At 42.3% G+C, this 26,363-nt stretch overlaps 1 protein-coding gene across 1 annotated transcript in view; it reads left to right on the plus strand.

Moving 5' to 3' along the window:
- The window catches only part of prdm15 (PR domain containing 15), a gene marked incomplete at its 5' end in the record, with an annotated part of 51,901 nt that overhangs the window by 5,014 nt on the left and 20,524 nt on the right, over positions 1-26,363 (plus strand). The window contains 13 exon segments of the mRNA XM_079804715.1: positions 103-142; positions 218-311; positions 2,034-2,187; positions 3,465-3,617; positions 6,929-7,031; positions 8,784-9,005; positions 15,615-15,765; positions 23,676-23,797; positions 23,900-23,994; positions 24,110-24,197; positions 25,798-25,871; positions 25,873-25,975; positions 26,183-26,277. Coding sequence (XP_079660841.1) covers positions 103-142; positions 218-311; positions 2,034-2,187; positions 3,465-3,617; positions 6,929-7,031; positions 8,784-9,005; positions 15,615-15,765; positions 23,676-23,797; positions 23,900-23,994; positions 24,110-24,197; positions 25,798-25,871; positions 25,873-25,975; positions 26,183-26,277 — 1,494 coding nt within the window.

Consider the following 26,363-nt stretch of genomic DNA (forward strand, 5'->3'; position numbering starts at 1 on the left):
TTAAGTCATAAGGTCTTGGACCACTCAGATGAACACTCAGGGAAGATGATCAAATGTTACAGGTGTTAAAACTAACGTTCATATTTCATGCATCGTCTCCAGGGTGTCAGAATGGCAGAGCAGGCACCAGAGGAGTTTATTTGTGAGTATATATCTATAAGCTCTCGTGTTTATGAATATGCAGTGTTGTGCTGAAGTGCAGATGTTGTTCCCTCAGGGTGTGAGGACTGTGGGCAGTACCATGACTCTGAGTGTCCGGAGCTGGGGCCCGTGGTCACCGTGAAGGACTCGTTCGTTCTCAGTCGGGCACGGTGAGCGGCTTTAATTTTTTTTTTTTTTCAATCTTTTTATTGAGGAAATATCACAAACAATCATGTACAAACAGTTTAGAGGTATTCCCCTTAAATTTTTGTTATTTTAAAACACAGTACACAGGAGACAGAAAACAAAACACACGCTATAAAAATGGGTAAATGAATAATAAAAAAAAAGAATAATAATAAATAAATAAAAAAAAAAAAAATTTAAAGGGTTAGTTCACCCAAAAATGTAAATTCTGTCATTAATTCCTCACCCTCATGTCGTTGGACACCCGTCAGACCTCCGTTCATATTCAGACACAAATTAAGATATTTTAGTGTAAATCTGATGCTCTGAAAGGCCTCCATTGGCTCAATGCACTTTACACTCTCAAGACCCTTAAAAGACACTAAAGACGTCGTTACAAAGTCCATCTCACTACAGTACTTCTAAAATAACTTTATGAATCGGCGAGAATAGTTTTTGTGCGCAAAAAAACCCTAAATAACGACTTATATAGTGATGACGATTTCAAAACACGGCCTCATGAAGCTTCGAAGCGTTATGAATCAGTGAGTCGATTCAGCGGTTTGAATCGCCAAATTTCAGCAGTTTGGCAGTTTGACACGCGATCCGAATCATCATTCGGCTCAGTGATTCATAACGCTTCGAAGCTTCATGATGCCGTGTTTTGAAATCGTCATCACTATATAAGTCGTTACCCAATCTGAGGGTTGTCCCCCCCTAAAAACCATGCTGAGTATTGTAAATAATATAATAATATATACTTAAAATAAATGTGTAAGTAGTAAAACAATACAAAAGCAAACGGGACAAAAAATGCGTTTAAGTTTTCTTGCTGTGTTTTTCATTAAGAATAATAGGCTAATGAACTCATAATTCAAGCAACCCGCCCTCGAATTGGCGCTAATTCGAAACCTAAAGTATATGCGGACGGCCGCTCCGCCAGAAGGCTTGCGGCACTTGAATATCTAAAGATATGAATATCATAGTATAAAATACCATGTGGAGGATGCAAGATAATTTAATAATTATAATATGACTGTGTGGTGAACCTTACTCATATTTAAACAAATATCGCTGTGTTGTTGGTCAGATAATATGACAGAGAAAAGAAAAACGGACATAAGATCATTTTTCAGTGCACCAAAACGCCAAATAAGCACAAAATGTATTTGTTTTTTGTGTTTTTTGTGGTAGCCTACACATATCCTTACAAGTATGATTTTGGCTGTGTTATTTGTGTCCCCTTCAAAAATTGCTCTTGAGAAATTTCATGTTTATCGCCCCCCCCAACTGTTAGATGACATTTACGCCCCTGCATATGTGTGATTTTATTGACCTTGTCTTATGTTTATTATCAGTCTTGGTGTTTATTTTTTAAATTATTGGACAAGGTGCTTGAATTTCTTAGTGCCGTTGTGACATTTAACACAGAATTGTATTATTATTTTACAATAATATGAATTTATCATCATTACTCCAGTCTTCAGTGTCACATGATCCTTCACTAATCATTCTCATATGAGGATCTGATGATCAACACACATTTGACCCCAAAATCAAATCAAATTTTCTATTCACTTTTTTACTGTGTTTTTGTGCCTAGTTGAGCATAAGAGACATCTTTTAAAAACATCCCTAATCATTCCAAACGTTAGAGTACTAAAGTATATGAGATCGTAAGAGCATGATCATTGTGCATGTTCCAGGTCGTCTTTGCCAGACAGTTTGGAGATCCGGTCAGCTGAGGAGAGGAGCGAAGGTGTGTTTGTGCTGAGACGGCTGGTTAAACGGACTCGATTCGGCCCTTTTGAGGCCAGGAGGGTTCCAAGCCTTCAGATTGAGGGCGCATTTCCTTTAAAGGTAAACATTAGACCATTAATATGCCACTCCTAAGGGTTAGTTATTCTGTCATTAATTCCTCATGTCACTCAAACCCGTCAGATCTTCGTTCATCTTCAGACACAAGTGAAGATATTTCTGATGAGATCTGAGAGCTCTCTGACCCTCCATAGACAGAAACGCCCACTTTCAAGCTCCAGAAAGGAAGTAAAGACATGGTTAAAATAGTCATGTGACTCCAGTGGTTCAGCCTTAAAGGATTAGTTAACTTTTAAATAAACTTTTGCTGATAATTTACTCACCCCCATGTCATCCAAGATGTCCATGTGTTTCTGTCTGCAGTCGAAAAGAAATGAAGGTTTTGGATGAAAACAGTCCAGGATTTTTCTCCATATAATGGACTTCAATGGGCTCCAAACGGTTCGAGGTCCAAATGACAGTTTCAGTGCAGCTTTAAACGACACCAGACGATGAATAAGGGTCTTATCTAGCCAAACCATCAGTTTCTGTGAGAAACCCAGCAGTATTTATGCTATTATTTTACCTCTTATCAGACGAACGTGATCATCTCTGAGCTCCGCCATAACTTCCGCTAAGTGAGGTCAAATACGAGCGTGGTCATAGATGTGTACGTAGATGCCTCATTAGCGCCTGCACGGATCAGTTGAATGAGGCATCTAAGATCGATATATCTATGACCAGGCTCGTATTTGACCTCACTTAGCGGAAGTTATGGCGGAGCTCAGAGATGATCACGTTCGTCTGATAAGAGGTAAAATAATAGCATAAATACTGCTGGGTTTCTCACAGAAACTGATGGTTTGGCTAGATAAGACCCTTATTCATCGTCTGGTGTCGTTTAAAGCTGCACTGAAACTGTCATTTGGACCTCGAACCGTTTGGAGCCCATTGAAGTCCATTATATGGAGAAAAATCCTGGACTGTTTTCATCCAAAACCTTCATTTCTTTTCGACTGCAGAAAGAAAGACATGGACATCTTGGATGACATGGGGGTGAGTAAATCATCAGCAAAAGTTTATTTAAAAGTTAACTAATCCTTTAAGGCTGAACCACTGGAGTCACATGACTATTTTAACCATGTCTTTACTTCCTTTCTGGAGCTTGAAAGTGGGCGTTGCTGTGTATGGAGGGGTCAGAGAGCTCTCAGATCTCATCAGAAATATCTTCATTTGTGTCTGAAGATGAACGAAGGTCTGACGGGTTTGAGTGACATGAGGGCGAATTTTCATTTTGGGCTGAACTAACCCTTTAATGTTTTCTCTATTGCGTATCTCAGATATTCCAGAAGGACGGCTCGGTGGTGTGTTTCGACACGTCCAATGAAGACGACTGTAACTGGATGATGATGGTTCGTCCCGCCGCAGACCACAAACACCAAAATCTGACGGCCTATCAGCAAGACGATGATGTTTACTTTAATACATCACAGGTGCTGTCACTTCTGTTCCTGTTATAGCACTGTGGTTATACACCGATCAGGCATTACATTATCAGCACCTTCCTAATATTGTGTTCGTCCCCCTGACCCGTCGAGGCATGGACTCCTCTAGAAGGTGTGCTGTGGTATCTGGCACCAAGATGTTAGCAGCAGATCCTTTAAGTCCTGTAAGTTGCGAGGTGGGGCCTCCATGGATCGGACTTGTTTGTTCAGCTCATCCCACAGATGCTCGATGGGATTGAGATCTGGGGAATTTGGACTCAAACTCGTTGTGCTCCTCAAAGCATTCCTGAAGCATTTGTGCTTTGTGGCGGCGCATTATCTGCTGAAAGAGCCACAGCCACAGGGAAAACCGTTTCCATGAGAGGCTGGACATGGGCTCAACAATGCTGAGGTAGGTGAGACGTGTCAAAGTCACATCCATATGATGGAGGACCCAAGGGTTCCCAGCAGAACATTGCCCAAAGCATCACTGCCTCCGCCGCCACGCCTTCTTCCCATAATGCACCTGGTGCCATGTGTTCCCCAGGTAAGCCACACACACACACCCGGCCATCCACGAGATGTAGAAGAACACGTGATCATCAGACCAGGCCGCCTTCTTCCATTGCTCCGTGGTCCAGTTCTGATGCTCACGGGCCACTGTTGGTGCTTTGGGCGGGGTCAGGGGTCAGCATGGGCACTGGTCAGCGGCTGTGCCGCCCCATACACAACAAACTGAGATGCTCTGTGTATTCTGAGCCCTTTCTATCAGAACCAGCATTAACTTCTGGAGCAGTTTGAGCTCCAGTAGCTCGTCTGTTTCTGTGGCCGGTTCTCCACTGGTCCTCCATGACCCTGTGGCCGGTTCTCCACTGGTCCTCCATGACCCTGTGGCCGGTTCTCCACTGGTTCTTCATATCCCTGTGGCCGGTTCTCCACTGGTCCTTCATGACCCTGTGGCCGGTTCTCCACTGGTCCTCCATGACCCTGTGGCCGGTTCTCCACTGGTCCTTCATATCCCTGTGGCCGGTTCTCCACTGGTCCTTCATATCCCTGTGGCCGGTTCTCCACTGGTCCTTCATGACCCTGTGGCCGGTTCTCCACTGGTCCTTCATGATCCTGTGGCCGGTTCTCCACTGGTCCTTCATGACCCTGTGGCCGGTTCTCCACTGGTCCTCCATGACCCTGTGGCCGGTTCTCCACTGGTGCTTCATGACCCTGTGGCCGGTTCTCCACTGGTCCTCCATGACCCTGTGGCCGGTTCTCCACTGGTCCTTCATGACCCTGTGGCCGGTTCTCCACTGGTCCTCCATGACCCTGTGGCCGGTTCTCCACTGGTCCTCCATGACCCTGTGGCCGGTTCTCCACTGGTCCTCCATGACCCTGTGGCCGGTTCTCCACTGGTCCTTCATGACCCTGTGGCCGGTTCTCCACTGGTCCTCCATGACCCTGTGGCCGGTTCTCCACTGGTCCTTCATGACCCTGTGGCCGGTTCTCCACTGGTCCTCCATGACCCTGTGGCCGGTTCTCCACTGGTCCTCCATGACCCTGTGGCCGGTTCTCCACTGGTCCTTCATGACCCTGTGGCCGGTTCTCCACTGGTCCTTCATGACCCTGTGGCCGGTTCTCCACTGGTCCTTCATGATCCTGTGGCCGGTTCTCCACTGGTCCTCCATGACCCTGTGGCCGGTTCTCCACTGGTCCTCCATGACCCTGTGGCCGGTTCTCCACTGGTCCTTCATGACCCTGTGGCCGGTTCTCCACTGGTCCTCCATGACCCTGTGGCCGGTTCTCCACTGGTCCTCCATGACCCTGTGGCCGGTTCTCCACTGGTCCTTCATGACCCTGTGGCCGGTTCTCCACTGGTCCTCCATGACCCTGTGGCCGGTTCTCCACTGGTCCTTCATGACCCTGTGGCCGGTTCTCCACTGGTCCTCCATGACCCTGTGGCCGGTTCTCCACTGGTCCTTCATGACCCTGTGGCCGGTTCTCCACTGGTCCTCCATGACCCTGTGGCCGGTTCTCCACTGGTCCTTCATGACCCTGTGGCCGGTTCTCCACTGGTCCTCCATGACCCTGTGGCCGTTTCTCCACTGGTCCTCCATGACCCTGTGGCCGGTTCTCCACTGGTCCTTCATGACCCTGTGGCCGGTTCTCCACTGGTCCTTCATGACCCTGTGGCCGGTTCTCCACTGGTCCTTCATGACCCTGTGGCCGGTTCTCCACTGGTCCTTCATGACCCTGTGGCCGGTTCTCCACTGGTCCTCCATGACCCTGTGGCCGGTTCTCCACTGGTCCTTCATATCCCTGTGACCGGTTTTCCACTGGTCCTCCATGACCCTGTGGCCGGTTCTCCACTGGTCCTCCATGACCCTGTGGCCGGTTCTCCACTGGTCCTCCATGACCCTGTGGCCGGTTCTCCACTGGTCCTCCATGACCCTGTGGCCGGTTCTCCACTGGTCCTCCATGACCCTGTGGCCGGTTCTCCACTGGTCCTCCATGACCCTGTGGCCGGTTCTCCACTGGTCCTCCATGACCCTGTGGCCGGTTCTCCACTGGTCCTTCATGACCCTGTGGCCGGTTCTCCACTGGTCCTTCATGACCCTGTGGCCGGTTCTCCACTGGTCCTTCATGACCCTGTGGCCGGTTCTCCACTGGTCCTTCATGACCCTGTGGCCGGTTCTCCACTGGTCCTTCATGACCCTGTGGCCGGTTCTCCACTGGTCCTTCATATCCCTGTGACCGGTTTTCCACTGGTCCTCCATGACCCTGTGGCCGGTTCTCCACTGGTCCTCCATGACCCTGTGGCCGGTTCTCCACTGGTCCTCCATGACCCTGTGGCCGGTTCTCCACTGGTCCTCCATGACCCTGTGGCCGGTTCTCCACTGGTCCTCCATGACCCTGTGGCCGGTTCTCCACTGGTCCTCCATGACCCTGTGGCCGGTTCTCCACTGGTCCTCCATGACCCTGTGGCTGGTTCTCCACTGGTCCTTCCTTGGAGCACTTTTGATAGTGACTGGCCACTGCAGACCGGGAACACCCCACAAGAGCTGCAGTTTTGGAGATGCTCTGACCCGTCACAATCTGGCCCAAACTCGCTCAAATCCTTACGCTTGCCCATTTTTCCTGCTTCTAACACATCAACTCTGAGGACAAAATGTTTACTTGCTGCCTAATATATCCCACCCACTAACAGAGATCATCAGTGTTATTCACCGGTCATAATGTTATGCCTGATTGGTGTATAGGAAAGAATGTTGTATTGCGGTGTGTTATTAGACTTGAAATGCCAACTGTTTTTTTAATTTCCTCCATTTTAGGACGTTCCGCCTGGAACTGAACTGAGAGTCTGGTATGGAGCATTTTATGCCAAAAAAATGGACCGGCCTGTTCTTAGGCCACCTGTACTTCCTCCTGCACCAGGTGTGTGTGCTTTAAAGTGTCTGTGCAGTGTGTAGTGTACTCTAGTGTTGTAGTCAAGACCACCTAAACCAAGACCAAGACTGGGCAAGACCAGACCAGGACTCCTTAAATTCATCTAAAAGATCCATATCTACTGTCTGAGAAAGGACTTATATTTAATGAATAAATACAATTAGAATAGTAAGACACTATAACGCTGTTACCAATCGAATTACTAACAATAAAATTCATGGCACAGAAGTTGCATCTGAATTGGTACAATTGCATAAATAATGTTCAGATTAATTTAACATTAAAACATTAACATTATTTATCAGTCACGGAATCATTTATTCAACCAATTTGTTCAAAGCAGCGGATTCATTTAATAACGAAACGTTGCCGAATTAGTAAAGACACAATTTAAAATATTATTTAATATTATTTAATTTAATTTAATATTAACTTCTTGTTTATTGAACATTTGTATAAATCAATATCATTTGCAATCAGGCTTATATTGATGAAAACAGCTCTCTTGCGATATTGCTAAATTATTTTCTGTTATATAAAAAACTAAATCTCAGAATTTTGTGGGCATTTATATTAATTTTGGGCATTTGAGACAATGCTGCACTGTTTTTGAACCCGGCAGCACAGTAACAAAAGAAATCACATTACAAAGAAGTTATTGATTGCGTTTTAAGCAGTAAGTTTTACATCAAATCACATTAATGATGTTAAATCAGACAATGCACCAGCAGTTTAGTGATATCCCAGCAGGTGTGGTCTTGACTGGTCTTGAGATAAAATCCCCAGTCCTCTAAGTCCGAGACCAAGACAAGACCAAGACCATCAAAACCGTCTTAAGACCGGTCTAGAGTACTACAACACTAGTGTACTCTAAAGTGTCTGTGCAGTGTGTAGTGTACTCTTAAAGGGTTAGTTCACCCAAAAATGAAAATTCTGTCATTAATTCCTCACCCTCATGTCGTTGGACACCCGTCAGACCTCCGTTCATCTTCAGACACAAATGAAGATATTTTAGTGTAAATCTGATGCTCTGAAAGGCCTCCATTGGCTCAATGCACTTTACACTCTCAAGACCCTTAAAAGACACTAAAGACGTCGTTACAAAGTCCATCTCACTACAGTGGCTCTACAATAACTTTATGAAGACGAGAATAGTTTTTGTGCGCAAAAAACCCCTAAATAACGACTTATATAGTGATGACGATTTCAAAACAAGGTCTCATGAAGCTTCGAAGCGTTATGAATCAGCGAGTCGATTCAGTGGTTTGAATCGCCAAAGTCACTTGATTTCAGCAGTTTGACACGCGATCCGAATCATGATTCGACTCACTGATTCATAACGCTTCGAAGCTTCATGATGCCTTGTTTTGAAATCGGTCATCACTATATAAGTCGTTATTTAGGTTTTTTTGCGCACAAAAACTATTCTCGTCGCTTTATAAAGTTATTGTAGAGCCGCTGTAGTGAGATGGACTTTGTAACGACGTCTTTAGTGTCTTTTAAGGGTCTTGATAGTGAACCGTGCCATTGAGCCAATGGAGGCCTTTCAGAGCGATCGGTTTTCAACTAAAATATCTTCATTTGTGTCCGAAGATGAACGGAGGTCTGACGGGTGTCCAACCACATGAGGGTAAGTAATTAATGACAGAATTTTCATTTTTGGGTGAACTAACCCTTTAAGTGTCTGTGCAGTGTGTAGTGTTCTCATGTTGGACGTAATGTATAATTTTGCCTCTTCAGAAATGGTGTCCAGCAAACCTCCAGAAGCCCTTCCTGTCCCAGAGCAGCTGCTCTGCCAAACCCCAGCTCCCGCCGCAGACCCAGCTGTCCCAGTGAGACCCCAAAACCACACGGCCAGCGTCGCCCCCCCCACCCCGCCGGAGCCGGCCAGAAAACAGGGAAGACCGCGACGGACAAAAGCACAGAAGCCTGTGCCGAGAGCATCAGCTGATTCCGGTCAAGGTGAGGTTTTTACAGAGACATACAGGGCTGTTTTTAGGCCTAGGGCGCCATCAGCTGAAGGGGCGCCAATGAACGTATATCAGGGGTGTGTAAAGGGTGTCACGGCCAACCTGAGATATGATTGCCGCCCCCACTGGTTCCCCTAACACTTTGGGATAGAGGACTGTCAATCAGACGATTTCTATATTGGATCAGAGTCCTGTCAATCACTGTTGTTGCATGTAAAGTTTGCATTTGGAGCGCTCAACACCATCAGATCAGAGCAGAGGTGGACAGTAGCTAAGTACATTTACTTGAGTACTGTACTTAAGTACACTTTACTTGCATCTGTACTTTCCTGGAGTATTATTTTTTCGGGAAACTTTTACTTTAACTTCACTACATTTGAAAGACAAATATCGTACTTTTTACTCCACTACATTTCTATCAAGGTCCTCAAAGTCAAAAGTAATTTCTGGAGCAGATTTGAAAGTCAGTGGAGGATTTTTTTCTTCTTTAAAAGTTTTTTGTTGTTGTTGTTTTTTCAGACAGCCTATCAGTAATCACGCTTGTATACGGTCATGTGAAGTTTCCCAACATTTTTTGAACACTGATCAGTTTATAGCAAAATGGAAGAAAGTGGTTCCTCTGTGAAGTGTGTGCACCCATGGCCAAACTTAAAAAGTATGTTTCAGTTTTCTGAAAAGATTAAAGATGAGTTTAGTTGGCATACAATTGATCAAAAATGTAAACGTTTGGGAGAAAGAGAAAAGTAAACAGTTGGGAGAACATTGAATGTGTATCAGTGTATTGGATCCGTGCATTTGGCCTTAAAGTGACAGCAGCTTTGTGTAACTTTTATACAAGTATTGAAATGAGTTTAAGGTAGTCGTATGCTAACATGTCGGATTGAGCTTCACTGACTGGCTTAAACCACCATAGTGGCATAATGTGCATTTATACAATAATAATAAAATAATGCATTGACATAAAAAATGAAATTTACTTTTGATACTTAAGTACTTTTAAATACAAATACTTCTGTACTTTTACTTAAGTAAAAATCTGTTTTTAGAACTTTTACTTGTAACGGAGTAATATGTGACCTGTAGTACTTTTACTCAAGTAATAGAGTTGTGTACTTTGTCCACCTCTGGATCAGAGAGCTCGGTCAAAGCTTTGGCAAGGTAACGCTTTTTTTAACCACACAATAAAGCTACATTAAAAAAACGGGTACACTAAAAAGTGCACAAATCTGTATTTTGTTAGGGCCGTATTTGTGGCAGTCGACGCTGGGAAATGGGCTGATAGTTTAATATTGCTCTGTGTGTATTGTAGAGGCAAGATATCGGCTAACCACACACACTTTAGCATGTCATGATATTATAATATTTTGACTCTATTAAGCTTTCTTCTCTTACTTGCACCTCCAAAAGGTGTGCGTTTTTGCGCCAATGCATTATTAAAGGATTAGTTCACTTTTAAATAAACTTTTGCTGATCATTTCCTCACCCCCATGTCATCCAAGATGTCCATGTGTTTCTTTCTGCAGTCGAAAAGAAATTAAGTTTTTTGATGAAAACATTCCAGGGTTTTTCTCCATATAATGGACTTCAATGGGCTCCAAACGGTTCAAGGTCCAAATGACAGTTTCAGTGCAGCTTTAAACGACACCAGATGATGAATAAGGGTCTTATCTAGCCAAACCATCAGTTTCTGAGAGAAACCCAGCAGTATTTATGCTATTATTTTACCTCTTATCAGATGAACATGATCATCTCTGAGCTCCGCCATAACTTCCGGCAAGTCAGGTCAAATTAGATCGTGGTCATCGATATATCAATAGTAGATGCCTCATTCTACTGATCCGTGCAGTCGCTAATGAGGCATCTACGTATACATCTATGACCACGATTGTTTTTGACCTTACTTGCCGGAAGTTATGGCGGAGCTCAGAGATGATCACGTTCGTCTGATAAGAGGTAAAATAATAGCATAAATACTGCTGGGTTTCTCACAGAAACTGATGGTTTGTCTAGATAAGACCCTTATTCATCATCTGGTGTCGTTTAAAGCTGCACTGAAACTGTCATTTGGACCTTGAACCGTTTGGAGCCCATTGAAGTCCATTATATGGAGAACAATCCTGAAATGTTTTTCATCCAAAACCTTCATTTCTTTTCGACTGCAGAAAGAAAGACATGGACATCTTGGATGACATGGGGGTGAGGAAATTATCAGCAAAATTTTATTTAAAAGTTAACTAATCCTTTAAAGGATCAGTGTGTAATTGTCCCATAAAAAATTTAATGGCCAATAAAATGTGCTAATCTTTACGGATGGTGTTGAATGCTGAATCGATTCATTCAGTTCTAATAGTGTCTACAGGGAATAGCGTTGCGTTATTTAAAGGGGAAGTTCAAGCGTCAATGAGAAACAAACACCACACTGAATCAGTATTTATTCTTGTTACTTTCATGTGACTGGAACAGCTTTTATATCTAGTTTCCACATTGTATTTGTATAATTGGTAACACTTTAGAATAATGGTCATTAGTTAACATTAGTTAACTACATTAAGTTAACATGAACTAATAATGAACTGCACTTATAAAGTATTTATTAATCTTTGTTAATGTTAATTTCAACATTTACTAATGCATTATTAAAATCTTGTTAAAGCTACACTGTGTAACTTTTTTTGTTTATTCTTAGCTAAAAACACTTAGTTCTTTCAAATATATGTGCTCATTAATGTATATTTACTTCTTTCAAGTAATAAAGTATTCTCGTAAGTTTATAATATGCCATTGTAAATACATACGGGTGAGGGTTTGAATGCGGGTCGCCATGTTGCCCCTCCATCTTGAAAGTACATTAGCCAAAGAGGGACATTCCCGTAAATTCAAGCTTCGCCTTTGGCGTTTTAACACTCGATGGCACCGTGTCGAATGTGGACGAGGTCCAACTGGAAGCCATGTTAATCTTGGACTAAATCGGCCACCGTAGGAGTTAAAACGAAATCGGAATTGAGAGGAACAGAAACTAATATTCACTGGATGGTCATATACCTTTTCACCACTAGATGGGGGAAAATATCACACAGTGGAGCTTTAACATTAGTTAATGCACTTTGAACTAACATGAACAAATCACAGCTGTATTTATATTAACTAACGTTAACAAAGATGAACAAATACAGTAACAAATGTACTGCTCATGGTTAGTTCATGTTAGTTAATACATTAACTAATGTTAACTAATGACCATTATTCTAAAGTGTTACCGTATAATTAAATTTTTTAATTTAATTTAATAAGGATTAGAGTTCCAAAATGGTATGTGTGTATGTATTTGTTAATAAGGATTAAAATGAATACCATGTTGCTTTTTAAGATTTGGCTGGGGGTGCCAATAAGGATTTCGCCTAGGGTGTCAAAATGGCTAGAAACGGCCCAGGAGACAAAACACTCGCTGATTCCCACTTTGCGTTGTACCGCACAGCATTTTCACCCCTTGTCCCGCACGTCACATATTGAGAAAATGTCCCGCATTTTCATCAGTCTGTTGGTTTTTAATTATGATATTAAGAAAACATGCATGCGTTCTTTTGCCTTTTTAAGAAAGCATTTTATTTATTATTTTTGCGGCATCGTTTTTCAACTAATATTTAACAGCGCTTCGTCAGAAGTAACATCTGCCTTACACAAATACAACTGCCGTTTTTGAAATCCTATCCAAGACCAATGGTTGAAAAGAAAGGAGTAAACACGGTCACTAGTAGGTTGTGACAGCTGTCAATCAAAATGTGGAGCAGTGATTCGTTCCATGTGTTCCCTGTCAGAAAACGAATGGATAATTCGCAGAGGTGGACAAAGTACACAACTCCATTACTTGAGTGAAAGTAAAAGTACTACTGGTCAAATATTACTCTGTTACAAGTGAAAGTTGTTAAAAACAATTTTACTTAAGTAAAAGTACAGAATTACTCGCTTTTAAAAGTACTTAAGGATCAAAAGTAAATTTCCTTTTTTTTTGTCAATGCATTATTTTATTATTGTTGCATTGTTGTATAAATGCACGCTGGTTTAAGCCAGTCAGTGATGCTCCATCCGACATGCTAGCATACGACCACCTTGAACTAATTTAAATACTTAAAAGTTACAAAGCTCTTTACAAAGCTGCTGTCACTTTAAGACAGAATGCACAAATCCTACACACTGATACACATCCGATATTCCCCCAACTGTTCACGTTCACTTAAGACATAATCATCTTTGTTTACGTGAATACTTTCCAAAAATGAAAATTGACATTTTGTGTGTATTGGTCTGTTTAAGTGCGAAAAAAACACAAAAGAAAGCTCTATTCAGTGCTCGTGCTTTGGCATCTCAGAGACACAAAAACCCAGACTGAACTGAGCTCTTTCATCATCCATATGTCTGTGCTTCTCTTTCTCCCAGACATTTACATTTTGCAAAAAAAAAAAAAAAACTTTTAAAGAAGAAAAAAAATCATCCACTGACTTTTAAAGCTGCTACAGAAACAACTTTTGACTTCGAGGATCTTGATAGAAATGTAGTGGAGTAAAAAGTACGATATTTGTCTTTCAAATGTAGTGAAGTTCAAGTAAAAGTATCCCTAAAAAATAATACTTCAGTAAAGTACAGATACTCAAAAAGTGTACTTAAGTACAGTACTCAAGTAAATGTACTTAGTCACTGTCCACCTCTGATAATTCGGTACATTTGTTATATTCTTAATATATAATATATAAGACCGTCAATTAACTAATTTCATGTTGTTTTATATTTTATTTGTTCATATTATTTTGTTGGTCTTGGTCAGAACTGTTTCAAAAATAGTTATCTGCATGATGCCTGCTGCCTTTTGTTAAATAAAGATTATACAACAGTTTCAGGTTATGTTTTAGTGTTGTAACATGTCCCACACAAACTTAGTAATCATCCCCAGAGGTGGACAGTAGCTAAGTACATTTACTCGAGTACTGTACTTAAGTACACTTTACTTGTATCTGTACTTTCCTGGAGTATTATTTTTTCGGGAAACTTTTACTTTAACTTCACTACATTTGAAAGACAAATATCGTACTTTTTACTCCACTACATTTCTATCAAGGTCCTCGAAGTCAAAAGTAATTTCTGTAGCAACTTTGAAAGTCAGTGGATGATTTTTTTCTTCTTTAAAAGTTTTTTGTTGTTGTTGTTTTTTCAGACAGCCTATCAGTAATCACGCTTGTATACGGTCATGTGAAGTTTCCCAACATTTTTTGAACACTGATCAGTTTATAGCAAAATGGAAGAAAGTGGTTCCTCTGTGAAGTGTGTGCATGGCCAAACTTAAAAAGTATGTTTCAGTTTTCTGAAAAGATTAAAGATGAGTTTAGTTGGCATACAATTGATCAAAAATGTAAACGTTTGGGAGAAAGGGAAAAGTAAACAGTTGGGAGAACATTGAATGTGTATCAGTGTATTGGATCCGTGCATTTGGCCTTAAAGTGACAGCAGCTTTGTGTAACTTTTATACAAGTATTGAAATGAGTTTAAGGTAGTCGTATGCTAACATGTCGGATTGAGCTTCACTGACTGGCTTAAACCACCATAGTGGCATAATGTGCATTTATACAATAATAATAAAATAATTCATTGACATAAAAAATGAAATTTACTTTTGATACTTAAGTACTTTTAAATACAAATACTTCTGTACTTTTACTTAAAGCTACACTATGTAACTTTTCCGTCCACTAGAGGTCGCCTGTTCAAAACAAAGGCGTAGTTTGATGACGCCACGTTTGAGCGCAGAATCTCGGGACATGTGGTTTTCACCTCACAGCCGGTGGGAAAGAGTCAGGATAGGACTCGGGCAGAAATCATGTTCATGGATGCGATTATTAACATTACTGTAGTCTGAAGCAGAGCAGGAGCGAGTGTTGTGGAGCGGAGCAAGGCCGCAGGAGCGATTGAAGAGCGGGACTGTTATTATGGCATAGTCGCTGGTGGGACTTTTATTATGACACGGTTGCCGGCGCCACTTCCTCTTCTCCAGTGCTGAGTGTGAGGTAACGCAGCTCTGTTTATCGTATTAGATATATCTGAGTGTGTTGAAAAGGAAGTTATGACGTTCGCTCGGCGGCTGCTATGACACTTGTTCACACTGCAGTGAGAGTAAAGTGTTTCACTGAATAAAACCGGAGACCGAGGGTGACGCAGATATGACGCAATCGACAGGCGACTCCCTCACATGCATAGCTCACACGTCCCGGTTCCTCGGTTAAAATAGCAATTTCTCACGATTTACAAATAGTTGAAAACATTTGGGATATTCTAAGTACTCAACTGAACAAAATATATAACACTGGCCTAGTGGTTTCTGGATGTTTTACTGCAAAAATCCTACATAGTTCACCTTTAAGTAAAAATCTGTTTTTAGAACTTTTACTTGTAACGGAGTAATATTTGACCAGTAGTACTTTTACTTTTACTCAAGTAATAGAGTTGTGTACTTTGTCCACCTCTGATCGTCCCACGTTTGGTTTGTTTGATGGTGGTCACCCTAATAACACTTGATACACTCATGCAATAATTCATGCATTTCGCGGTCCTGCAGAATCCGCTCCTGCGTCCGGCGAGCAGCCAATCAGCTCTGGGGCTCCTGATGTTCCTCTGACTGTACTGGATGTCCAAGAGGTCATGGTGTCAGGAGACGGCCCGCCAATCAAAACCCCTCGGCTGACCCGCTCCCCCATCTCCTCTGGGAAGTAAGGCCGACCTTTACACTCATGTCACAAAACACACACACTCCTGTTTCAAAAGACAGAAATTAATACTAATAGTCGGGGAGCCAAGTCTGAAAAATGGGTTGAACCTGACATGGTCTGCCATACTTTTTATTTGTGTTTTTTCTGTTAACATTGACCCTAAGAACCAATAATTGGAGGGTCTGCTCTGCCGGAAATATCGCGGAAAAAAATGGTGGCCATTTTAGTGTATGCACCCTTTATTTTTAATCAGAAAAATGTGAAAAATGATTTTTTTCCTCAAATCCTCAGTGGGTTGGGTAGGCTGTTAATAAATGTGTTCCAGATACACATGTGCTGACAACATCCACTGAAAAAATAACTCTTAAAACACATTTCTACATGATTTTGCATCAATTTAATGCAAAAAAAATCTCACTTTTTTTCCCAGTATTTTCATCTTTACTTCATTGGCAATCAACTATTCCCCCAAGTTATGACATCTGTCAATATGCCATTCTTTTCACCAAATAGTATACTCATTCCACAGAAAAAAAGAAAAAAAAAATCCAACCAAAATCTATGGATTCAATGGACAAATGTTCAGTAAGGACGCATTAAATTAAACAAAAGTGACAGAAAGATTTCTATTTCAAATAAATGCTTTATATTCATCAAAGAATCCCGGAAAACACAAATCACATGTTTCCTGTTCACACTCGTCATGTTCGGGATCATAGAGGAATTGTATTAAAAAAAAAAATGTATATACAAATGATATATCGCTTCTCATCTGTATGTTTATGCTGTGTTTTGGTGGATATAAATTACTTTTTTACCTATTTACTGCAAAATTCCTCAACTACACCATTAGCATGCATATGCAGAATTACATTTTTGTAATGATGATCAAAATTAAATATGATTTGATATTGATCCATGTGTTATATGCAGACTTCTGCCACCTGCTGGTTAGAGAAGAGCTTGCAGGAATGACAGTTTTAGGAGTGTGAGGATTACTGTTCACATCCATTGAGGTCCATTCATTATTCTGGATGTGAACTAACGTCTCCTGTAACAGCTGCTGTCATATATATTGTGAATATATACATTTAAACATTACAAAAAATACACTTAATCAGTATTTTTGTCAAAGTGTAGAATTTGTTATTATTGTGTGAGGTTGAAGTGTTGTTTTTGCAATAATGCAGCAAAAGTTGCCTCTAAAAGACTTGATTCTAATTACATATTGTACTAGAGCACAAATGCAATGCAGAACAAACTAGATCTCACACACACACACACACACACACACACACACACACAGACACACATGCACACAGACACACGCACACAGACACAGACACACACACGCACACAGACAGACAGACACACACACTCACACACCGTCGGTGTGTGAATGAGTGTGTGAATGGGTGAATGTGAGGCAAATGTAAAGCGCTTTGGATGGCCGTAGGTCTGTTAAAAGCGCTATATAAATGCAGTCCATGTACCATTTACCATTTACACACACGCACACACACACACGCGCACACGCACACAGACACACACGCACACAGACACACACACACACACACACACATGCACACAGACACACACACACACACACGCACACAGACACACACACACGCACACACACACGCGCACACGCACACAGACACACACGCACACAGACACACACACACACACACACACATGCACACAGACACACACACACACGCACACAGACACACACACACACACGCACACAGACACACACACACACACACACACACACACACACACACACACACACAGACACACACGCACACACACACACACACATGCACACAGACACACACACACATCCACACAGACACACACACATGCACACAGACACAGACACACACACACGCACACAGACACACACACACACATGCACACAGACACACACACACACACACACACATCCACACAGACACACACACATGCACACAGACACACACACACGCACACAGACAGACACACACACTCACACACACACACGCACATGCACACACACACACACACACACACACACACACACACACACACGCACACAGACACACGCACACAGACAGACACACACACTCACACACAGACACACGCACATGCACACACACACACGCACACAGACACACGCACACAGACACACGCACACAGACACACGCACACAGACACACACACGCACACAGACAGACACACACACTCACAAACACGCACACAGACACACGCACACAGACACACGCACACAGACACACACACACGCACACAGACAGACACACACACTCACACAGACACACGGACACACACACACGCACACAGACAGACACACACACTCACACAGACACACGCACACAGACACACGGACACGGACACACACACACGCTCACAGACAGACACACACATGTACACAGACACACTCACACAGACACACACATACACAGACACACACACACACACACGCACAGAGACACACACAGACAGACACACACACACACACACACACTCAGACACACAAACACACACACACACAGACGCACACACACAGACACACGCACACAGACACACGGACACACTCACACAGAAACACGGACACACTCACACAGACACACACACTCACACAGACACACGCACACAGACACACGGACACACTCACACACACACTCACACAGACACACGGACACACACACAGACACACACGCATACAGACGCACACACACGCACACAGACACACACACTCACACAGACACAGACACACGGACACAAACACACGCACACAGACACACGGACACACACACAGACACACACGCATACAGACGCACACACACGCACACAGACACACACACTCACACAGACACAGACACACGGACACACACACACTCACACAGACACATGCACACAGACACACGGACACACTCACACAGACACACGCACAGACACAGACACACGCACACAGACACACGGACACACTCACACAGACACACACACAGACACAGACACACGCACACAGACACACGGACACACTCACACAGACACACGGACACACTCACACAGACACACACACTCACACAGACACACACACTCACACAGACACACGGACACACTCACACAGACACACACACTCACACAGACACACGCACACAGACACACGGACACACACACACAGACACACACGCATACAGACACACACACACACGCACACAGACACACACACTCACACAGACAGACACACACACTCACACAGACACACGGACACAGACATACGGACACACACACACGCACACAGACAGACACACACACTCACACAGACACACGCACACAGACACACGGACACACACACGCACACAGACAGACACACACATGTACACAGACACACTCACACAGACACGCACACAGACACAGACACACGGACACAAACACACGGACACACACACACGCACACAGACAGACACACACACTCACACAGACACATGCACACAGACACACGGACACACTCACACAGACACACACACTCACACAGACACACGCACACAGACACACGGACACACTCACACAGACACACGGACACACTCACACAGACACACACACTCACACAGACACACACACACAGACACACAGACACACACACACACACACAGACACACACACACTCACACAGACACACGCACACAGACACACAGACACACACACACTCACACAGACACACGCACACAGACACACAGACACACACACACACGCACACAGACACACACACACAGACACACACACACAGACACACACACACAGACACACACACACGTACACAGAAACACACGCCCACACACTCAGACACACACACAGACACACATGCACAGAGACACACACAGACACACAGACAGACACACACAGACACACACACACACGCATACAGACACACACGCATACAGACACACACGCATACAGACACACACGCATACAGACACACACGCACACAGACACACACGTATACAGACACAGAAATAAATATTCAATAATTCAAAATGTATAAATTAATTTACTTTAAAATAAGAAATGAGTTAAAGAAAGTAAATAATACCAACAAAAAACAGCAATAAGCAGATATGAACACGAGTGCAGAGTTAACACACGTGTGTGTGTGTGTGTGTGTGTGTGTGTGTGTGTGTGTGTGTGAGTGTGTGTGTGTAGATAGATAATGTAGAAAAAATTACAAAATGTTATGCAACTGAAAAAAAGGGAACCAATGTCTCCCAAACAGTACATGAACGTTAAGCAAATATTAAACTTATTTTAATAATCATAAATGTGTGTTGAGCATCAGATCCTCATATGAGAATGATTAGGAAAGGGTCATGTGACACACAGACACACACACACACGCACACAGACACACACACACACAGACACACACACACACGTACACAGACACACACGCCCACACACTCAGACACACACACAGACACACATGCACAGAGACACACACAGACACACACACACATACACAGACACACACACACACACACGCACAGAGACACACACAGACAGACACACACACACACACACACACACACACACACACACACACAGACGCACACACACACACACACACACACACACAAACAGACACACACACACACACACGCACACAGACACACGCACACAGACACACACACACAAACGCACACACACAGACACACACACACACACACACACACACTCGGACACACACACACACACACACACACACACACGTACACACACACACACACAGACACCCACACTCAGACACACACAGACGCACACACTCAGACACCCACACACACATACACACAGACGCACACACACAGACACACACGCGCACACACACACACACACACACACACACACACACACACACATTAATTTCTTTATTTGAATCCGCCAATCAAATTTCGTACAGAAAGGATTCAAATATTCTCAGAGGTAACACAGCTTTGACATTTAAGGGTACATAAAACATCTCCTACGCCACACAGCAAGGCTGCCTATCACAGCTGATATAGAGCAGAACTTTGCCAGCTGTTTAGACTGTCCTTTTGGTAGCCCTGCCAGTCTGAGTCCACTAACAGTCAGTTTGTGGACATGTCCCAGGCTGCCAAATATCAATACCGCAAACTTACATGCATAGCCCAGGTCACTGATCTTAGCAAGGAGGGGTTGGTATTTAGTCATTTTTTCTAAAAAGGCTATGTCCATATACAAATCATATACACAGCCTATTTCAAGGACTAGCACCTCCTTTCTATCTATATCCACCAACACAACATCAGGGCTGTTAGGGATGTTACAGAACACATCTTCAGAGCTGTTGAACCAGTCTGGTGTCACTCGCGAGTGTTTATACATCGGTATGTTTTTTGGAAATATGTCCTGAACAGAACTGGCAATAAGATCAACAATACGGTCATGGCGTGCTGTGTATAATCCCTTGTACATATTACACCCATTCACAATATGGGCAACTGATTCCAGATGTTCAGAGTTAGGGTGCATTATACAGTGTGGATGGTGATTCTGAGGGTACCATAATGCTAGATTGTATCTGGTTGGCAGCACCTGTAGTCTGGCCTTCACAGTGAAGCAGAGGATATCCTCCCCTAGTGCAGCATTTCTGTACACAGAGTGAGAGGTAGAATGGTCTGCAAAGTCAAGACATGCCAACTTTCCCTGCATTCTCAGTCCAGTCCAGTGTTGTTTTGTGTCCATCTGTCTGATGTTCAGTAAGGATCTTCTTGCTGTTGTGCTCTGTAGTGTGTGTTGTGTCTCGTTGTGGCAGACTGTGGCCTCCGCAGTAATAGATGGGTCTGTGACCACTGCGTCAGACACCTCAGGTGCAGTGTGTGAGTGTCTGAGTGTGTGTGTGTGTGTGTGTGTGTGTGTGTGTGCGTGTGTGTGTGTGTGTGTGTGTGTGTGTGTGTGTGTGTGTGTGTGTGTGTGTGTGTGTGTGTGTGTGTGTGTGTAATAGATGGGTCTGTGACCACTGCGTCAGACACCTCAGGTGCAGTGTGTGAGTGTCTGAGTGTGTGTGTGTGTGTGTGTGTGTGTGTGTGTGCGTGTGTGTGTGTGTGTGTGTGTGTGTGTGTGTGTGTGTGTGTGTGTGTGTGTGTGTGTGTGTGTGTGTGTGTGTCTGAGTGTGTGTGTGTGTGTGTGTGTGTGTGTGTGTGTGTGTGTGTAATAGATGGGTCTGTGACCACTGCGTCAGACACCTCAGGTGCAGTGTGTGAGTGTGTGTGTGTGTGTGTGTGTGTGTGTGTGTGTCTGAGTGTGTGTGTGTGTGTGTGTGTGTGTGTGTGTGTGTGTGTGTGTGTGTGTGTGTGTGTGTGTGTGTGTGTGTGTGTGTGTGTGTGTGTGTGTGTGTGTGTGTGTGTGTGTGTGTGTAATAGATGGGTCTGTGACCACTGCGTCAGACACCTCAGGTGCAGTGTGTGAGTTGCTTTGTGTCCACTGTAGTTTAACTGCTAGTCTGTTACACAGATCGTTTAGGTCTGGCCAGTCTGAACGAACTCCGAAACCTGCAGCTTGTGTGTCCAGTTTGCCATTGCTCTTCCTCCTGAAGCCTAGGAAGCTATCTTGGTTGCCTGTGGCCAAAGGGACCTTTCTCTTCCTAAGGTCCAGTAAGAGGGAAGCTCTGGCTAGCTCTCTGACTGCAGCATCATCGTTGTTGAGCATGCTGATGAGATGTACTAGTCTTATAGTGGAATAGGTCCATTCCACATTTGGGACCCCCAGACCCCCTTCCTTGAGTGTGAGGAAGATTATGTCCCTGGTGGAATGAGAATTCAGTCCCAGCCATTTCCTAACGGCCTCAACTGTTTTATCATTCATGTCCCGTAGGACATTTTGTGGGATGTGAATGTTTGCAAAGAGGTGTTGTATCTTTGCCAGAGCCACTTCTCTAATGGCCTCCAGCTTCATGACTACAGGTAGAGGGGAGGAGTTGATCAGATCGATCCTGTTCTTAAAGGCACAGGATAACTCCTGCACCTGTTCACCCCACTCACCTGCAATGTTGAATCTATGGCCAAGATAGGTGTATGTTTCATGACGAGAGTAGACCCTGATAGGCTGGCCCATTATTGTAAAGGAGGGGGGTTTGTCAGATTTTGCTTTGTACCAGCGGTTTCCACCGCTTCGCCGCTACTAATGTCCAAAGCATCGTTTCTCTGCTGCATTAACGATGGCAGTTACAACGGGTGAGATGTTTTTTAAGATTTAAATTGCCATGGTGTGGAGCCGCACGGCCGGTGTGCACACACACACACACACACACACAGACACACACGCACAGATACACACACACACACACGCACACAGACACACACACAAACACACACACAGACACACACGCACAAACACACTGTGTGTGTGTGTGTGAGTGTGTGTTTGTGAGTGTGCGTGAGTGCGTGCGCGAGTGAGTGTGTGTGTGTGTGTGTGTGAGTGTGTGTGTGTGTAGATAGATAGATAATGTAGAAAAAATTACAAAATGTTATGCAACTGAAAAAAAGGGAACCAATGTCTCCCAAACAGTACATGAACGTTAAGCAAATATTAAACTTATTTTAATAATCATAAATGTGTGTTGAGCATCAGATCCTCATATGCGAGTGATTTGTGAAGGGTCATGTGACACTGAAGACTGGAGTCATGATGATAAATTCAGCTTTGATCACAGGAATAAATTACATTTTACTGTATATTCACATAGAAAACAGGTATTTAAATTGTAATAATATTTCACAATATCACTGTATTTTTGCCACGCTGAGCATAAGAGACCGCCCCAGACGTTTGAACAGGTGTGTGTGTGTGTGTGTGTGTGTGTGTGTGTGTGTGTGTGTGTGTGTGTGTGTCAGAGCTGGTCTGCGGAAGCGATCTCTGCGGCCGGGAGCGGATCATAAGCGTGTGTATCAGTGCTGTCTCTGCTGTAAGGTTTTCCAGAACAGCAGCAACCTCAACCGCCACATCCGCTCACACGGTACGGCTCACATCAGCCCCGCACATAACCCATAATTCCCATCAGAACCCGTTTCAGATCATCACATGTGCCAGAGGCTGAATAATGTGCTGTCGCTCACAGGAGATAAGTGCTTCAAGTGTGATGAGTGTGACAAGATGTTCAGCCGAAAGGAGAGTCTGAAGCAGCACATATCCTACAAACACAGCAAGAATGAGGTATGACACACGACCAATAACTTCATGTTTACTGACTGCATGTTCAAGATGTCAAGATGCTTTAAGTTTACACAGATGTGTGTGTCTTTGTGTGTGTCTTTGTGTGTTTTCGTAGCCGGATATAGAGTACAGGTACAAATGTTCAACCTGTGAGAAATCCTTCCGGGTGGAAAACGCCTTAAGATTTCACAACTGCAGGACAGGTAACATTCAGTCATTATAATACATACATTTCTGTGTTGTAGATTTATGGGGAGTTATTCCAAAACTTTTACGCAAATTTGCATAATAAATAGAATATTAATACAACTATTACTACTACTACTAATAATTATTAATATTATTGATGATGATTATGATGATGATAATAATAATGTTTTTTTTTTTTTTTTAATTAATATTTAATTTATTATATAATTATTTATATATATATATAAACACACACACACACACACACACACACACACACACACACACACACACACACACACACACACACACAAAATGTTAGTAAATTATACTGACAGCCCCCCAAAAACTTCTGACCAAAAATACAATAACATACTAAAAAAAGTATATATATTTTATTTAAAAAAATTATAATAAAAAAAATATATATATATATTTATATATATACACACACACACACACACAAAATGTTAGTGAATTAAACCGAAAGCCCCCAAAAAATTTGACCTAAAATGCAATAATATAAAATAAAAAAAAATGTAAATATATATATATTATTATCATCAATGATAATATTAATAATTATTATTATTAGCAGTAATAGTATTAATATTCTATTTATAATGCCAATTTGTGTAAATGTTTTGTAATAACTCCCCATATATATATATATATATATATATATATATATATATATATATATATATATATATATATATATATATATATATATATATATATATATATATATATATATATATATATATATATATTTATCATTTTTTATTTTTTATTATTACATGTAGTTACCATAGTAATAACAGTAAATTAAATTATGCATAATTACTACTGCTGCTGCTACTCCTACTACTAATTATTCATATTATTGATGATGATGATTTTAATAATGTTTGGGCTTTTTGAAAATTCATATTTAATTTATTATATAATAATTTACTTAAAAAATAATTTAAAAAAAAAAATATATATGTTATATATATATATATATATATATACACACACACACACACAAAATGTTAGTGAATTAAACCGACAGCCCCCCAAAAAATGTTGACCAAAAATACAATAACATATTAAAAAAAGTATATTAGTATATTGTTACATGTTCTTAACATAGTAATAACAGTAAATTATGCATAATTACATGCAAATAACCCTCAACCAAACCCAAATCCTATAGTAAATACATGTAGTTAATGAATATTATTACTCAGTACTTAAATATATAATTACACTGTGGATACAATGTAAGTGTAACTAAACATTTGTAAAGTTGCAAAAATTTAAGATTTAATTTATTAACATTATTTAACATGAACTAAAACTTCTCCAGCATTTATTAATCTTAGAGAATGTTAATCTCAATAAATTTTTAAGATCAGAAGTATCTGTACCATTCGAACAAAGATGAATAAATGCTGTAAAAATACATTGCTCATTGTTAATTAATGCATTAGCTATTGTAAAGGATGTTTTGCATGATTTGACTCATGCACGCTTTTAGAAATATAATTTCCAAATGTATTGAACGAACACACGTGTGTATCTGACAGCGTGCACAACATCTGTGTGTATGTTTCCCTCGCGTTGCAGACGACAAAACGTTCCAGTGTGAGATCTGCTCAAGGTTTTTCTCCACGAACAGTAATTTGTCCAAGCACAAGAAGAAGCACGGAGAAGCACGGAGAGAAACTGTACGCATGCGAGATCTGCAATAAGATGTTCTACCGCAAAGACGTCATGCAGGACCACCAGAGGCGGCATGTTGTTGGTGAGTTATGAAAAACACACATATTCATATAAAGTCATTCTGAAGGTGCTTGATCTAATCAGTAAATGAGCACAGCATCTGCTCTACCTGAGTTTCTAGGCTTCATTAACTTTCTTTGCCCTTCTCTGTAGGTTAAGATCATCCACCATTATGTCACTTCCTCTGTGTGTGCACTAATGGCTTCCACCACCCGTTGCTTTTCCACAGGTCCCAAAAATATGAAACGAGAGGAGCTGGAAGCGAACGGGGAGGAGGGAAGCAAATACAGAAAGGAGCCTTCGGCGTGTCCCATTTGTGGAAAGGTGGTGTTCCTAGACCAAGGGCACCGTATTTGTTGTTGATACCAGACCTGTGCCGCATTGAATACATCAATGAAATAAATCACTTT

The sequence above is a fragment of the Gobio gobio genome, assembly GCF_949357685.1.
Source record: "Gobio gobio genome assembly, chromosome: 22".
NCBI lineage: Eukaryota > Metazoa > Chordata > Actinopteri > Cypriniformes > Gobionidae > Gobio > Gobio gobio.